At 49.4% G+C, this 17,120-nt stretch overlaps 7 protein-coding genes across 7 annotated transcripts; 4 read left to right on the top strand and 3 right to left on the bottom strand.

The window, feature by feature from the left end:
- Positions 1–2,290: 2,290 nt before the first annotated feature.
- Positions 2,291–3,135, top strand: FMAN_02620 (uncharacterized protein; the record flags this gene model as incomplete). Its single annotated transcript, XM_041820205.1, has 2 exons — positions 2,291–2,921; positions 2,978–3,135. The coding sequence occupies 2 exons, from the start codon at positions 2,291–2,293 to the stop codon at positions 3,133–3,135; spliced, it is 789 nt and encodes a 262-aa protein (XP_041686108.1).
- A 554-nt stretch (positions 3,136–3,689) lies between these two features.
- Positions 3,690–4,136, bottom strand: FMAN_02619 (uncharacterized protein; the record flags this gene model as incomplete). Its single annotated transcript, XM_041820204.1, has 1 exon — positions 3,690–4,136. The coding sequence occupies one exon, from the start codon at positions 4,134–4,136 to the stop codon at positions 3,690–3,692; it is 447 nt and encodes a 148-aa protein (XP_041686107.1).
- A 511-nt stretch (positions 4,137–4,647) lies between these two features.
- On the top strand, positions 4,648–6,582 carry FMAN_02618 (uncharacterized protein; the record flags this gene model as incomplete). Its single annotated transcript, XM_041820203.1, has 1 exon — positions 4,648–6,582. The coding sequence occupies one exon, from the start codon at positions 4,648–4,650 to the stop codon at positions 6,580–6,582; it is 1,935 nt and encodes a 644-aa protein (XP_041686106.1).
- A 443-nt stretch (positions 6,583–7,025) lies between these two features.
- On the top strand, positions 7,026–7,787 carry FMAN_02617 (related to DUF domain protein; the record flags this gene model as incomplete). The annotated part of the gene is made up of 5 exons (XM_041820202.1): positions 7,026–7,129; positions 7,191–7,291; positions 7,347–7,526; positions 7,580–7,641; positions 7,695–7,787. The coding sequence occupies 5 exons, from the start codon at positions 7,026–7,028 to the stop codon at positions 7,785–7,787; spliced, it is 540 nt and encodes a 179-aa protein (XP_041686105.1).
- Positions 7,788–7,947: 160 nt separating this feature from the next.
- Positions 7,948–10,182, bottom strand: FMAN_02616 (uncharacterized protein; the record flags this gene model as incomplete). Its single annotated transcript, XM_041820200.1, has 5 exons — positions 7,948–8,774; positions 8,820–9,194; positions 9,249–9,434; positions 9,491–9,559; positions 9,612–10,182. The coding sequence occupies 5 exons, from the start codon at positions 10,180–10,182 to the stop codon at positions 7,948–7,950; spliced, it is 2,028 nt and encodes a 675-aa protein (XP_041686104.1).
- A 937-nt stretch (positions 10,183–11,119) lies between these two features.
- On the top strand, positions 11,120–13,135 carry FMAN_02615 (uncharacterized protein; the record flags this gene model as incomplete). Its single annotated transcript, XM_041820199.1, has 2 exons — positions 11,120–11,512; positions 11,561–13,135. The coding sequence occupies 2 exons, from the start codon at positions 11,120–11,122 to the stop codon at positions 13,133–13,135; spliced, it is 1,968 nt and encodes a 655-aa protein (XP_041686103.1).
- Positions 13,136–13,405: 270 nt separating this feature from the next.
- Positions 13,406–15,762, bottom strand: FMAN_02614 (uncharacterized protein; the record flags this gene model as incomplete). Its single annotated transcript, XM_041820198.1, has 3 exons — positions 13,406–15,307; positions 15,360–15,539; positions 15,613–15,762. 3 exons carry the CDS (start codon positions 15,760–15,762, stop codon positions 13,406–13,408), a joined length of 2,232 nt encoding a protein of 743 aa, XP_041686102.1.
- Between the last annotated feature and the right edge of the window lie 1,358 nt (positions 15,763–17,120).

The following is a 17,120-nucleotide window of genomic DNA, read 5'->3' as shown; positions in this document are numbered from 1 at the left end:
GGGGAGAGACATGTCGTTGATGAGTTGTAAGGACCTTCTGAATGTATGCAAGTGGGCGAATCCGTGGTCTTGTGCGGGATATATCCGATGTATCGGTGTGTGAGCGGCCGTACTAGACCGTTGGGAGAGGGTGTTCCTTGTGCCTTTTTCTCGGTGGAACTTTGGGGATTCAGGAACAAGCTCCGGGGCGTACCAGTGATGAGATCTTGAGGGGTGCATGCCAGTTGAGGACCCTTAGATGTGCTGGATACGCAACTATTGGCTATAGCTTACCTACTATGTTGGATTGGTTGGTAGGTAGAATACGATACGTTTCGTGTAAGTGGCTCGCTGATTCATGAATACAGCGTAATAGTGTACCTAAGCAGGAGAGCCAAAAGAGCAATCCATCTGAGAGCCGCTGAAAATGATATCGTAAATAATTCATCCGTCAGAGATTGGACCAAAGTTGTTCATCATGTTTATCCTAGTCATGAGTAGTTCCCCATATTCAATAGGTAGCTTTCTCTTAGTTAGTCGACAGACAGTGTCCCAAACAGATGGCTTGCGCCGCTGGGGTCTTCTCTTCTGCTTGGTCTGGGCCAAGTCGCCTGGAAGCGGCACAGCCGGCTTCCACAGCCGCCACCTTTTCTACGTTACCTACCAGTGGCTTTTGCTTATCACCCGCTGAGAATAAACTCCGTGTGTACGGAGTACACCATGACATATTGTTCAGATTGTCAGCCATATGGAAGGAATTAAACTTGAAATACTTCACCAAACGGACTCTCAGGCTCTAGAAGGGAGATGACTTATACCGGGGAATCTTCTTACTGGGAAGCGTCATATAGGTTCTGGCTGCATTCATTAGGTAGCTGAGGTAGCGTTTTACTGACTTTGTTACTGCTTATGTACCTGCCCGACTCAGCCCAGATTGTGTAAGGTGGAAGAGCCTGGCAGGTACCTTCCCGTCCCTTTTGCCAGTAAACCTAACCGAACGGAACTGAAGGCAACTGCCTCACCTCCCTCCCTACCTAAGGTAGGTAGCTGTCTGTTGCGTCTGGTAGGTTTGTTTGGCAACTCACTTCCATTGACTTTGTTTTCAAGTCTTGCCATTGTCTTGTTCATCATCACAAACAAAACACAATCAAACAAATAACGACTTCATTCCGTCTGATTCATTCTTATCACTGAATAACTAATACCTCCGACTGACACAACTCGGTTCGCTGAACTTTTTTTTTGAGTGAGCGCCAACATCTGCCCGCCAAGTAGTTTACGGATCACGGATACAGCACTGTATTTGGTGTCGTCACCTCGGCCTGGGCTGGAACTTACCTTGTTTAGGTATCTTGGCTTTCTTACAGTAGGCTACTTTCTCGCATTCAGGATTTATCGTGTATCCGGTAACCGACTTTGCCGGTATTCTCAACGGCCTCGTTATCTCTGCCATCAATTGTGTGCCTCGAATCCGGCTTGGTTGAACTGATCGACAACAACTGTCAACAAAGCAACGCGGCCCCTTTTCGCTGCCGAGTCGCCCTGCCTGTCTCTCTCGTCATTGCCACTTTATCGTTTCCAACAATTGCAAGGGAGTCGTCTACCTAGTTCAAGCCAAGCGCCCCTTCGTTCCCCGTTCCCTGTCAGGCAAAGCGTCCAGCGACAGCGACACCACCAAAGACAAGAGAAGTCCACCTCTGTTGCACCGTCTCTCACTCCACACAGGCTCCACGCTCCAGCCGCTGGCCGCTCAGGGCTCCTTGGCTGCTTTGTTTTGCTTCGCTTGTTCATTGACTGTCTCCCCATCAGCTTGCCTTGGGGTACAGCGCTGCACCACGAAGCCATTCACTGCTACTTCGTACTGCAGACCCGCGTTCCTCAACTCTGCCCTGCCTGGTTGCCGCGTTGCATTTGCATCTGCTTTATTGTCTGAGCGTTTTATCTGAGTGGACGAGACTCCGGACCATTCACTGCCCCACCCCCGGTCTTGCGGCCCCCCAGCCTGAGCGATCCATCCTTAGCCATCTTCCCAGCGAACTTGACGTCTTTCACTTTTGCTCCCGAGACCTGGCCACGCTACGGATACCGACTACATTCATCCACATCTCCATTTCCATCCACTTTCGCATTCCTCATTTTCATACGCATCTGTGGTCCGACATTGTCAAATAGTCGCAAAATTCGCATCAAATCTCACTGCTAGCGAATAAACCACTCGTTTACGCCGCTCTTCCTCTCGCGTTCTTCCCTTTCTTGCGTGGTGTGACCTCCGATCACATCCTTACCGCGCCGCCATCACCCTTCACCCAGTATGTCGGCTCCAGCGGACTCCACCATGAGTGGTGGTAAGGCTGCGCCTGTTGAAACTTCACGGCTCGAACAGCCTAACGATGCGGTAGCCATGGAAAACATTGCCCAATCCTCCAAGCAGGCGCCTGCCGATCACGCCCCCGAATCCGAAGATAAGACCGTTATAACTGAGCCAGCACCGTCTACTGCTGCGCCAGCTACATCCGAGAACACCGATAACTCAGCAACCACTGCAGCAGCCTCATCGAAGGGAAAGGAGAAGGATACGGCTGCTCCTCCTCCACCACCTACTAAGCAAGACTCGAATCTGGGCATCGGACCTGCTGTAGACGACATCAGAGAAATTCCAGGGGGGTCCTCCGACGGACCCGTTTGCACCATTACCCTTCTCCTTACTTCAGGAAGCCGACATCCGTACAAGATAGATGCTAAGTACTTGAGTCGGAGGAGCGTGGATATCCCAGACCAGACGGAGAGTGGCCTTCCGGATCCCTTCAGTATCAGCGTTTACACCCTCAAAGAATTGATATTGCGCGAGTGGCGCAGTGATTGGGAAGCAAAACCAGCAAGTCCCAGCAGCATTAGACTCATTCATTTTGGAAAGCTCCTAGATGATAAGGAGCAATTGAAAAGTAAGGCTCGCCGGTCGACCTGAGACAAGGACCATCATTTGCTAACCGCCCCATAGAATATCAACTTTCAACCGAGAGCCCCAATGTTGTACATATGAGCATTAGGCCACAGGATCTTGATGAGGAAGAACCAAAGGCGGGAAACAAGAACCTTTCATCGAGCGGTGGTGATGGCCAACGTTCGCGGGACAGCAATTGCTGCATCATTTTATAAGTGAAGGTCACTTTTTTTTACCACAGGCAACTTCTAGACTGACTGTGCTCGACGCATGCTCTTACGAGAAGAGCCAAGTCCAAAGACTCTCATGCACTCAACGTCTTGAGTCGGCGTGTCTTTTTAGCCACCGTAGTCTTCACTTTAGTTGATGAGCATTCGGTTGACACTCATTCACTCCTTATAGCTTTTCCTTGGTTTATTGTATTTATCAGCAGAAGCGTGTGACGCTTCTGCTGTGTGGGAGACGGGGACACCGGAGTCTACATTGGCGTATCATTGTGTATTCTGAGTTATGGGCTTGGTTGTGTTTTGGTTCTGTAATCTTCTTTTTCTTCGGCATATTCGTCGACGCGTTATCAATCACAGCGTATTCATAGCAGTATAGAAAGCATTTATGTTGCGATTGCATGGTCTCATCCATCTTCTCAGCAGAAGAACAGACGTTGGTTATCTGGTCGTTAACTTTCTTCAGCCTGTCTAAAGTGTTGTAATTATGGTATACAAGGAGATGGCTGTGCCATGGTTTCCTTTGAGACAGCCAGCCGGCTTGTTTACTGGATCTTGAGCTTCTTTTCCATCTCATCGTGGAATCCAGCAACGGCTCTTGTCTCATCGCCAGTGAAGACGTCCTCCCAGGTAATCGTAGCATCACGGCCCCTAAGAATATCCTCGTGAACGCTGGGGAGGCCATTGCCGAGGGCCATGGGCCGCCACTCGCCGTTCTGAACAATCTTGAGCTCCATGCCACGTCGGATAGGCTCAGCCATGCCATAGGTGCGTCGAAGCGTCTCCATCTTGAGAGCCTCCTGAGTAGCCTCCCAGTTCTTGAGGCGAGCTTCGAGGGGATGAGCAGAGGCGGGCGTGGACTTGGAGTCGAAGGGGGATGCGCCAACACCGTGGCGGAGAGTATCGTGGATGCCCGGGGCGGAGGGGGCGGAGGATGTGTGCGAAATGTGAGTGTAGGTCTGGGCGTTGGAGTTGCCGGGGACGATACGCATTGCTTGAGACTTTGGACAGAAGATTTAGCTCTCGTGATAGTGAGGATGGATGGGTGGGTGCTGGAGCTTACCATTTTGAGAGATGTGGTTGTTGCTTGGAAAAAGTGAGTGCGGTGGAAGAAATACGAGTCGTTAGTTTAAAGCCTTAGTGAAAATCTGAGACAGTTTCCGCGGAGGAGATGATGCGACGTTGATGGGCGGGTGGATTGATTGATAACTAGACGGGAGGCTCAACGTGCGGTTGATGATGAAAGCTCCAGCTTAAGGCAGCCTTGCGCTGGCGTTGCCGCACTTTGAGGGTACGTACCTTGTCCTGGCTCCGGGGAGCAAGCTGCAGGTCCGGCAGAAGGTACTAACGTATGGATCACTGACCCCAGCTTCCATTCTTCCTCAATGAGACCCACGCAGACATCGTCACTTACTTAAAGATTCCGACTTCGCCTTGAGACAACAATCTCTCCTTTACATAGATAATGAGTTTTTATCTATTCAGAGACACTCTGATATAATCATGAGGCCAATTTCGACTCGTCCTCCGATCATTCGGATTGCCAATGGCACATTCTATCGCCATCATCCAAATTCAGCATCATCACGCCCAAACCCACCTCTCTTTAGTGACTTGAGCTTTGAGTTGGCTTCTGCATCGAACTCACCTCGAAATTGGTGTATTGTAGGCCCATCTCTGTCTGGTAAAACAACGTTTCTTCAGGCTCTGAGGGGTAGGTTTCTCTGCGAGCCGCCTATTGCGAGATCATATCCCTACCTTTCTACTGAGGAAGTACCCAAGCGGTTACGAACGCCACAAAAGGCAATCGAGTATGTGGGCTTCGATGCTGAGCAGACTGGAGGAGCCCTCGGTGGTGGTGTTGCAACGAGTGCATATCTCTCCGCGCGATATGAGTCGCGACGGGAGATCACGGACTTCTCACTAAGGGATTTCCTCATGGGCAACACAGAGCTCAATCCCATGCAGACGGAACCCAGCCAGGATGAGGCTACTATCTCGCCAGGTCTTCTTTCTCGAGTTGTCAAGGACCTGAAGCTTGAGCCCCTGCTAGATCTTCCAGTCTCTTTTCTTAGTAACGGGCAAGGTCGAAGGGCACGTATCGCCCGTGCACTTCTCACCAAGCCTGAAGTTCTCTTACTTGATGAGCCTTTCATGGGGTTGGACCCGCCTACAGTCTCAGGTTTAAGCCCATTACTACACTCGCTGGCTGAGAAAGCAAGCCCGCGTCTTGTTCTTAGTGCACGACCACAGGATCCTGTCCCTGACTGGATCACTCACCTCGTGTACCTAAGAACAGACTGCCAAGTGGGATCCATGGGGCCTAAGGAGGAAGTTCTTGACGGTCTCAAGAAGTATGTCCGTGGAGTCCGAAAGGGTGGACTTACAGAAGATGAGAGGCTACCGCTGCATTCACTTGTTGATATCGGTCGTGTACTACCATCAAGTGCTTCTACAGAAGCCTCGGGTGATCTAGGGGAAGCATCATATAAGGAGCTTGAGCCGATAAATCCCAAAGCTGAGCCCCTCGTTGAGATGAATGGCTGCAAAGTTCAGTATCGTGGGAAAATTGCACTTGGTAACTGGACACAGCAAACCACTGACGGCTCTAAAGACGGTTTGATATGGACAGTTCGACGTGGTGAGCGTTGGGGAGTTTTTGGTCCTAATGGTTCAGGCAAAACAACCATAGTATCTTTGCTCTGCTCAGATCATCCTCAGTCTTACTCTCTTCCCATCAAACTATTCGGGCGATCTCGTCTCCCAGAACCTGGTACAGGCCAGCGGCCACTTACATTTTGGGACATCCAGTCCAGAATTGGACACTCGAGCCCTGAAGTTCACCAGCACATGCCTCGGAACTTGACTGTGCGCCAAGTGATTGAGAATGCTTGGTCAGAAACATTTCGAGCGACGCCGAAGCTAGACAGTGAGGCCAAAGAGAAGGTTGAGGCGGCTCTTCGCTGGTTTGCTCCCGAACTACATCCAAGCTATTCTTCGGCACCGCACGAGAACCTCTCCTGGGCGGATGATTACATGTTTGGCGGTCTTTCTTTCAGCGCACAACGTGTTGCGCTCTTCGTTAGATCCATGATCAAGAGCCCAGATGTTGTGGTTCTTGATGAGGCTTTTAGCGGCATGGATGATGCAGTACGAGACAAGTGCACGCTGTTCCTTGAACAAGGTGAGGCCAAAACATATCGAGGCGAAGAGATCATCGAGAGTGACGTCTCCAAGTCTGATCAGGTCAAGATCCCAGGTCTTTCTGACCAGCAAGCACTGATCTGCATTGCTCATGTCAAGGCAGAGGTGCCAGACTGTGTAAGAGAGTGGCTGTGTCTTCCTGAGGCAAACACGGGACGGGCAGCAAGATTTGGACGACTTGATGGGCCATTGAGAACTGGTGAGAAAAGATGGCATGAAATATGGGGTTTCTAAAGGAAGATAATGGTTTACGTGATGTATGCCATACTTATGAGTTATTCTACATGTCCTAGGAGGTGTGAGGCTGGTTGCCACTTACAATATGGCTCAAAGTAGACAAGCCAGTGATAACAAAGATACTCCAAAAACATCCATCATAGAATAGAGATGAAATAAAAAGTCAAATACATAGAACTTCAAAGGTCACGCCATTAGTGCTAATATGATAGAATTCCGGATTCCGCTATAGGGTAATTAGTGCTTCCAGAGTGAAGCCCGGTAATCGGTACAAACTGAGTATCCGGCCGAGCCCCGAAACCACCAACCACATCAACCTTGCTCTACTAACACCCAACCTCACATGCTCACATTCGTCTCGTGGGCTTTGAATACATCAATCAGCATCGGTCTGACTGATTTGTTCATCGAATTGTTACTTTGTTCGTCATATCGTCGAAATGGCTTCTCATGATGCGAACATCGATGATGAAGACCTCACTGTCCATGCCTGCTGCGCGCCTCTTACCAACCTAGCTCGACCCATTGAGTTCAGTGAGCTTGAGTATGTGAAAGTTGTACAGGATAACGTTATGAACGGAGCAGCTTACAGTCTGTGTCTTTAGCGAGGAGGAGGATAGACCTTTCTTTCACTGGCCAATGTTTGGACCATTGATAGTAGAGAATGAGAGTAGTGATGCGCGAGATCACTGCGCCAATGAGAGGAGTACACATCCTGTTCTGCTGTCTCTTTCATGCCATAGTCTTATACCTATACATAGCGTTCCTCTCATACCTCCGGTTATCGATATACATGGCCATCGTCTCGGTAGCCATCACACTTTCGTTCCACTTAAAGAACGAAGCTACACCGTTAGAGTTGAGAATGGCAAAGCCTCTCGGGACGATATTCTGGGGACTCTCGGTCTTGACTCTGCTTGCTGGAATGGGTAACTATATAAGTGAGTGTTACTACTACGAGGTAGCACATGCGCCGAACTAACGCTCTGTGTAGCAACGGTCAACAAGTACAGCAAACGGGCGGCTATTGTACAGATTGGCTGGAAGACTCATGCAGTAAGTTTGTCAATGTATGACAAACGCGGTGATTATGTACTGACATCACACAGGTTTTCAGTCTCACAGCAGTCTCAATCATAGGCACCTGTCTCATCCTGCTCGTCATTGCCAAGGTTCGACAACAATCATCATCCAATTCTTGACATATGTACCCAGAAAGAATCCTTGAAATTGCATTAATACATGTTCGTTACTCAATAGCGCCTTAGCTTCCAGTACCAACCATGCAAAACCCCATACAATAGATAGTGAAAATGGAAGCCGTCCATATCTTGGCTCCGGCTGTGAATAGCAATCAGCCCCTTATGCTGTTTCCTTGAGATCCTTGGCTTCAGTCGCTGTATCTGCACTGGCCGTGCCCTTGTTCTTGCAAAAGAGATCACTGGCGTCTTTGTTGTGCCTTGGCTGCCCAAACTCGTCCTCATCGTTTACGGCGCTCGGTGGACACCCGCCAACCTCTTGACGGAATTGTTTTGTAAGCTCCATTGAGGTCGTTTCAAGCTCTGCTAGCGATGTTGATTTGCCATTCCACGAAATGAGTGGCAAGTCACCTAATGCTAGTAGGTCACCCTCACGAGGTAATGTCGTGAGCATATCGACAGGGGATGCTGGGTCGAACTTTGACGTTGCACTGTCTGCCTCTCCGGTCTTATCGTTTTCATCTCCTTCGCCCAAGTACTCCTCTGGAGTATTTGGAAGGTCGCTGTGTGCTCCCAAGACAGTGCTCGCTGTTTCCGGTCTCGGGTACAGAGTCACATACCCCCGAAGCTGTGATAGCTGAAGTACATACTCTAACCAGGCCGGATGTTTCTTGCTCGTACTCTTCTTGGCTAAGAAGGCTGGCGTTTCTGTTCCTGTTTGCTGCTTTTCTAGAATGCGTGACACATAGCCATGCAGCTCAACCCATTTGTCTCCCATAAACAGAACAGCATCGCTAGTTGGGGCCTGCCAAAAGAAGGGACTTGAGCCGCTCGTTTCGTCCGCTTCTTCAGCTGGCGGGACTGTTAGGGGTGTTGTATCATCAAGAAGAGTGCTGGGAGAGTGAAAACTGATGCCCATGATGTTCTCATTCCAGTCCTGAAGAATGGAGGATTGTGAGTATAGGCTATGAAGAAGGGTGTATTTCACATCTGGCTATGTCAGTGCTGCCTGGTTAGGCATAGAAGATCACGTACAGTTGAAAAATTGAGGCGAGACCTCAGTGTGAGCTGCCAGAACAAGCACATGATTGTGTGACGGCTTGCTTGGCCAGAATGATTCTAAAAATCGAACTGAACTCTCTTCCTCATCTATTTTCCGTGACGAAATTCGATGGCGAAGAGAGAGCATTTGCGATTGAGGGAGCTGCCCAGAAGCCTTGGAAGGCCAATGGAAACCAGACAAGAAGTTTCCCAATGGCCTTTCTACAACTGGAGGTAGCTCGACTGTCAGCTGGGGAACCGACAGGGCACTCTTATCGGCCTTGCGCAGCGAGGTGAGGAGTCTTTGTAGATTGGCAGTGCCAACGGGAGGTGCCTGGACTAATATATCGAAATGCACCTTGTTCCAGGCTGATAATAGTTAGTGAGTATACATGGTAGCGAGAAGCAGGGAGAGCTACTCACCAGCCAATGCTGAGGCGTCAAGCTTGGAGATCCACGCAAGACGAGTTTCTGGCTTCTCTGGCAGCTCTATAAGAGCAGCCCTCGTCCCAGTGATCTGATCTCGTATGGCTTGAAGGAAGTAATCCTCTTCCTTCTGGGTAGAGTCAACAATAATTGCTTGAGGGTGCATAAAGTTCTCAATATAGACTTGACACAATTTTGTTAGACAAATGTGTAACGGGTTGGTTCGAATTGGAGCTTACAGAATGCACGGATAGCAGCGAGTTTCAGCCTCAACTCAGAAGACGTGGAAGCATAGTCAGTGCGGGCATCTACACAAGTAATTAGAAGACAGGCCCGGCAGCATTGAGAAGAAGCCCATACCGTGTACATATATCTTGCAGCTTTTGTCGATGCCGTTTATCTCAAGGAGTTCCTTGATGGGGATTTCTTCCCTGCTCATAAGCGCAAAATGAACATGGTTCTTTTCTTGCGCCGACATCTGGCAAGCCATTGGCAGAAGGGTAGAGGCGCTGTTGATGCTGGAAGCAGCAAATAGAATGTTCTTGTTTCTTTCGTAAGAGCCGCCGGTCCCTTGGATGTTGCGCAATGTCTCTGCGAGCTCTGGGAATTTGAGGGGTCCCCTATGGTAGACCTTGTCCTGTCCCTGTTTGCGCCCCGGCGCAGACCTCTCTGATGCCGCATCGGCCGAGCTATCGGAGGACGACACGAAATTGTATATTATGAAGAAGACGATAGATATGAAGACTAGGTATGAAATAAGGCGACCGACGGAGCTACGGCGGGGAGCACGCGGCGCAGCCTGCCATTGAGGACCAGATCCCGAGTTATGATAGCGATGCCCTGGGAGGTGAAGGTCGTCGTCTTTTTTATTGGCCATCTCCTCATCCCCTGCCCAGAAGCGTGCCTTTGTTCTGCCGCGTGCAGGCGTCATATTGTTGTGGGAGAGTTGTCGTCGATCGGAAACGCTTGGAGCTCAAGAGTCGATAGAGGACGGGTTAGTTGATAGAGCTCATGGGCGCTAGCTTTATCAAAAGGTTACCTGGCTATAGGCAGGCATTCGTACGGCGATTATAAACATGCAGAGGGATCAAACGCAGTTGCGATGTATTGGGTGAGTGTAACAAAAGAAACGACGCTTGTTCTGAACGATTATGTGTGTATGAGGATTATTAAAGGATTGAGGATGATGGAGGATGACGGAGAGCACCCAAGTTAGTTGAGGTCGGTAGCTGCTGACCCTTGTTTCCCCAGGACAAGACCTTAGAACAGCGTGGCTCGTGCTTGTCTCGTCACTGTTGTAGTTTGGTTGGTGCTCCATGGGTAGGTAGCTTTCAGTGAGCTTCAGGTCCCTTTGGGCTAACTAAATTCAGTATCACAGCTATAGGTCCAATTACTGCAAACAGTTTTAGGTTTCCATGTCTCTGGGCAACCAGAAGGTTTCATGATAGTGGTACATAGTAATATCGATGCTTATTAATAACATCATGTATAATGACCCTCATGAGACTGCTCCAGTTCGAAACCATCATCTCCAGAAACAAAGCAAATGAGGAGGGAGAAGAATGGAAGAGCGAATATTCGATCAAGCGTGCCTATATGATATTTACATGGCCAGAACGATGTGTATTAATACTTCCATTATTCGAATGATTACTGCCACTGATCGATATACTTCAAATAATCATCTTCATGTGGCCTCCGAGTCTAAAACAATCCTTGTCAGGTTTAACTCGGGACATTTTTCGTGGTGGGGCACGATCCAATTCGCCGTCAAATATTCATGTAAATTTTTAGCCGCCTCTCAGCTCGCAGTGAAACTTACACAATAACTACCTACCTTTTATTCTCTGACAACATATAATACTACAATGGGAAAATCTCGAAGAGCTCGTGGCCACGCGGCCCGTAAAGACCCTATCGCAAAGACCGTCAAACCTCCTTCAGACCCTGAACTTGCTGCTCTTCGAGAGTCAAAGATTCTCCCTGTCATCAACGACCTCAAGAGTGCCGACCCCAAGTCTCGCTCTGCTGCTGCTTCCGCCATCTCAAACATTATCCAAGATGAGAAGTGCCGAAAGTTGCTTCTGCGTGAGCAGATTGTTCATACCATCACTACCCAGACACTCACCGATGCTGCTCTCGAGAGCCGTGCTGCTGGTTGGGGTATTCTGAGGATCCTTGCGCAGGAGGAGGAGCCTGACTTCTGTGTCCATCTTTATCGTGTCGATATTCTCACTGCTATCGAGTTTGCTGCTAAATCTGTGAGTGCATCTACTCCTCCAACATGGTTCATATGCTAACACTCACAGATCACCGAGATGCTCCTCTCCAAGGACCTCGAATTTCAAAAACGGTCAAAGCCCGAACAAGCTACCATTCTTAGCATTGCTTCGTCACTAATTTCTCTCCTGACTGCTCTCGCAGAAGCTCAAGACGACATCCTTGAGGCCATCTCCCGCAACACCACCATCACTCGCTTCCTCTTACTACTCACTTCAGATGAGCTCGCCAGCAACCCTGATATTGTCTCACTAAGAAGCGATGCTCTGGCTTGTCTCATGATCCTCTGTGAAGATAACGAAGAGCTATCTGACAAGGTCGTCAACTCCAAGGAGTACCGCACTTATGGTACTTTGCTGTCCCTGCGCAAGACCGCCAACAGCGATGGCGTCCTTGCATGTGGTGTCCTCCACAATCTCTTTTCCTCCCTCGACGGCCAGGACATTGCTCTTGGAGCTGACAACTCACTTCTCATCCCCACCCTTTCACAGGCTCTCAAGACATTTGAGCCAGGCCAAATGACCGACGCTGTGGGCTGGGCCAACCCCGTCGAGTATCAGCAGCTCGCCCTCGAAATTTTAGCTTCTATTGGAACAACATTAAACACATCAGCCGAAACCGAACCCCGGAAGGAAGAGAAGCCCGACGTCAAGGATGATGAAGAGATGGGCGATGTGGACGAAGAGATCTCTGACGGCGAAGAGGAGGGAGGCGAGGAAGATGATGACGAGATGGACGACGATGAGCTGGAAGCCGACATGGAGATGGTTACTGGTGCGGACAGGAACGAGGAAGACAGCAACATCGATGATCTTCCCATCCTCAAGACTCTCATCGACAACGCCCTTCCTGAGCTCATCCGTATAGCATCCCTCTCCCCCACTGATGACGCTTCCCTTCGCTTGCAAGGCCACGCCCTTTCCGCTCTCAACAACATTGCCTGGTCTGTCTCCCTCATCGACTTCTCTGACCTTCACAACGCACCGATTCAAAATGCCTGGGACCCCGTTGGCCGCGCTCTGTGGACCCAGGTCATCGCTTCTATTCTCGCAACTGATACTGCTGACATCGACCTCGCGACTCATGTCACCAGTCTTGCCTGGGGTGTTGCCCGCTCTCTGCGAGGCAGGCCCAACACACCTTTCGCTGATGAGCACCGCCGCTTCATCGCCCTCTACCAGGCCACAAAGGGTTCACCTGTTGCCCAGAACTTGGAGGATCCCTTCCAGTCCCTCAGCGTCAAGTGTATCGGAGTCCTCGGCCAGCTGGCCCTCGATCCCGCTCCTATTGACCGAAATCGCGATATCGGTACTTTCTTGGTTACTCTCCTCGCTGGTCTTCCCGAGACACCAACTGCCGACGCGGTTGAGGCCCTCAACCAGGTCTTTGACATCTATGCTGATGAAGGTTATTCATACGACAAGGAGGTTTTCTGGAACAACAACTTCCTGAAGCACCTTGATGAGACAGTTCCCAAGGTGCGAACTATGATCAAGAGCATCGATAAGCGTGCCAACAGCGAGCTTCGTCTGCGCGCCGATGAGGCCGTGTTGAACTTGAATCGTTTCTTGACATACAAAAGAAAGAACAAGCCCCAGGCATAATTGGTTAAATAAAAGCACTTGGTTTTTCTAGACGCAAGTCTATAGACATTTGATCCATTTCTGATTTACCTCCATTTCTTTGCCCATGGTACCTACCATACGTCCCATGTGAATCTTTGAACTGTTATTGTACTGAATATGTCCTTGGTGCCTTTAGATTGGTCCCAGTACCTTGCACCAAAGCCCCAAAAAATATTGATCTCAAAATCTTAGCAGTCCCGAAATGACATACCACCACTATATCCCACATCTAGAACAAACTGGCCTCTCTTAACACCGCTCAAAAACCCGATAGAGGCCTTTCAGATTTGCAACCTCCAGAACTCCATCTTCCATCAGCGACTTGGTCGCTACCAATCTCGCTTTAAATGCTGGAAAGAAGACATGCTCAATAGCGTGTCTGATATGTTGCCGCCTTGCCCGCAACTCTTCTGGGATATCCTCCTCACGAATACTGTCTGCGTCACCAGGCAAACTTGGCAATTGTTCTGGGACGTAAAAGGTGGCTAGTTCCCGTATGAAAGAGTCAAAGCAGGCCTTCTCCTCAGTCCAGTCAACGTTAGGGCCAAGGCGGAGGAGGAAACGAGGGAGTTTAACGAGAGGTGGTGTGTATCCCTTCAATAGGAGTGGTAATGAAACTAGTTCGCCAGCAGGTGATATCTCGAGAGAGAAGTACTCAAGAAGCATCTCGCGACGCTCAATGAGCTGATCCGCCACCCGGTCTACCAAGGTTTCGACTTCGAAATCATCCTCCGGCGAGGCTATAGATAACTTCTCCATTTGGGCTGCGCCTTGAAGTAGCTCGCGAAGGTCCAATGACGGGTTGAACTTGATGGCACCAAAATTACCAAAATCTGTAAGGGCCAGTTGGTAGAAATACTCGTAGCAAGTTCGGCCGTAATCGATCAGATACAGTTTGACGTCGCCTTGGATTGCTGCCAGCCGTCTTTGCTCATCCACGATACCGACAAAAGTATGGTTGGAAAATATCTCGGTCAGATCGTGGTGTATATTTTCCCTGACTTCATCTCTCAACTTTTTCACGCTGTTCAGTCGGCATTGCACCAGTTCGCGGTCGACTATCTCGTATTCCTGAGCTTCAGGGGCAGCACTTGTATCCGCTGTGCGGTCCATAGAGCCAGTCGACTCGCTTGGGCCAGCTCGGGCAAACATGGATGTAATCTTCCGCTCAGTTGTATCCGTCCTCACTAGGTCATTCGAGTATCTTCGCTTCTTTGATGCCGGAGTTCTTCGACTCGGCGTGCCGTCACTTTCTATTTGTGGGGTGGAATCGATCACTTTTGCACCAGGAAGAAGAGTCTGTGTCATGAACGTCCGGCTTGTATCCACTGCCGCAAGTTTAGACTCAATATGGTCACATATAGATTGAATTATCTCATCTTCGTTGAGAAAGTGAACCTCTCTCTTTGTTGGATGAACGTTGACATCCACCCGTGCTGGTTCGATTTCAAGACTAAGGTAGATGAATGGATGGCCGTTCTTAGGCAAGAAATTAGCATAGGTTTGCTCGATTGCCTTCTTTATGTGGGTTGATTCTACACATCGATGGTTGATGAATAGCAGAAGTGTTGTCTTTTTGACGGAGTAATTTGCGTTGGTTGTGAAACCCTCAGCTTTGAAACCCCAACGGTCTTCAGCGACTGAGAATTCCAAAAGCTCGTTAGCCACGGCGCTACCGTGGATTTGACGAATGCGATCAATGACAGTTGCCTGAGTTTGTATCGATAGATTTGTGGAGGCTTCGCCTGCCTTCTTGCAAGCGAATCCAACGCCTTTGCAGTGCACAGCGTACCGACCGACCATATCGATGATCTTGTTGAACTCATCAGCCGGCGAACGAAAGGCTCTTCTTCGAGTTGGTATATTATAGAATAGGTCTTCCACTGTGATTTGTGTCCCAGGACGACCTGCAACACCTTTGGGCTCTGCGGACTGGCCAGGCTTTGTCGGAGCAAGCTTCCCATCAAGGTAATGGGCCCTCCATGCCAAGTCTGAGTCTTTCGTCTTGGTGGTCACGGAGAGATGGGCGATGTGGCTGATACTGGCAAGAGCCTCGCCCCTGAAGCCATATGTCGCAATGGCTGCCAGATCTTCAAAGCTGGTGATTTTAGATGTCGTGTGACGCTCACAAAGAATGGCCAAGTCTTCTTTCTGTTACAATAGTAAGTTTTGAGGATATGCATATGGGTGGTCATTTTATTACCTGGATACCACAACCATTGTCCGTTATCTGGAGCAGCTTGAGACCTCCGTCCTTGGCGAGGACATCCAGAGAGGTCGCACCAGCATCAACCGCATTCTCGATGAGTTCCTTGAGAGCATGAACAGGAGCCACAATAATTTCACCAGCAGCAATTTTGTTCACCACGTTTGGGTCAAGTGCCTGCAGTCATGTTAGCGGGCGAGCCAGGTTATGCATACGGCGTTGAAGAAACAGCCTCATCAAGTTTGCTTACCCTGATCCTGCGAGGCGCATCACTTTTTGCGGGTAAATTTTCAATAGGCTGCCCACCGGCGTTTCTTTTCGTTCCGCTTGGGGGAACATTTAGAATGTCATCAGAGGCTGTTGGAGCACCTCCCATATCAACATCCGCGTCTGTTGCCATTTCTAGCTATGGCTGCCGAATTGTTGCGCCAGGGCACAAGAACCAGCCAGTGAGGTGGTACCAAGAATTCTTCTAGGGGTAGTTCAATGCGAATGGGTCGGGCGACAGACGTTGTAGGTCATGCACAAGTTGCTTGATATTTCCTCTTCTCTCATTTCGTTTCTCGGGCGTGTCGTCCCATATCTACGTTTCCCGTGGCGCTTCGGATTGACCATACGAGATGATAGCCTATCCCGGGGAAGAGCCTGCTTTGAATCCGATACGTTGGAAAAAGGAGAAAAGGGAGCGGTTCATGCGAGACAAGGACAGGCCGTCAATGACAGGTTGTTAGCAGGCCTCATTGATAGGCAATGCGCGGATGAGCTCGGCCACGTGACTACATTACAACTCGAAGGTGCACCTTCCATCCAAATGGATATCTTCTCAGAATGCAATTCAGCATCTCGACTTCAAGGCAGGCAGGATGCACTTCGAAAAGGATTTGTAGTGTTCACCACTTTAAAAAAAAAAACAAATTATGGACATCCAATGCCAACAAGGATTCAAATTCGCCTTGATCACAGCCCGAAAAGCTCCAGCTGCATCGAACCAAGTTGGGATGAAAGAAGTATTGGGGGCGCCTCGGTCAGTGACTCAACTTTATTCGGCGCCTAGGACGTTAAAAAAAAGGCAACAACGAGAAAGACAGAAAAAAAAAAATGATAAATGATAAACGAGCGTGAATTTTCTCTATCTCCACGCTGCGTCAGCTCTCGCCGCCACGCGTAAGGCGGATCGCAAGCGACACAAATGCAGTCAGCAATGCAGCAAAGTTGCACATATTTAGATACAGCTGAAGCATCATGGTTGGATCCTGGTGAGGGCTCCGACTGTAAATTGAGTGAGGAAACTAGAGCAAGGGGTTCATGTGCCTGAACCGTTCTCTTGCATCATCTCTCGATTGTGCCACCAGCCTTACAGGATCAGGTAGTTAGGTTGTTGTAGGTAGCGTTTTGTGTAAGCAAGAATGGGCTCGTGATTCATCAAAATTCTCCTTGTAGTCCAAAGGCGTATTGCGCATATGCGCTCTTGGTAACACAGCCTCTCTCTCATGACGAAGGGTGTAGATGCTGTCAAAAAGTCGTTGGTTCTTCTTTTATTTTTCATGACAAATCTAAACAAGGTTGTTTTTTACGGTATTTGACGTCAGGTTTGGTTTGTTGAGGATTTTCATGGCCGGCCCCCTGCCGTCTTGGACGCCTTGTCTTGACGAACTGGCTGTGCTTCCATAAGTCTTCTTTCACTTTCAACCTCCAATCATCAAGTAGCCGGGCGCTTTCTTGAATGCACTGCAAATGTAGCCACCTCATGGAAGCGTT

Source organism: Fusarium mangiferae (genome assembly GCF_900044065.1).
Source record: "Fusarium mangiferae strain MRC7560 genome assembly, contig: FMAN_scaffold010, whole genome shotgun sequence".
In the NCBI taxonomy this organism is placed as follows: domain Eukaryota; kingdom Fungi; phylum Ascomycota; class Sordariomycetes; order Hypocreales; family Nectriaceae; genus Fusarium; species Fusarium mangiferae.
The sequence above is the reverse complement of the archived record's forward strand: the minus strand, read 5'-3'. Positions and strand labels throughout refer to the sequence as shown.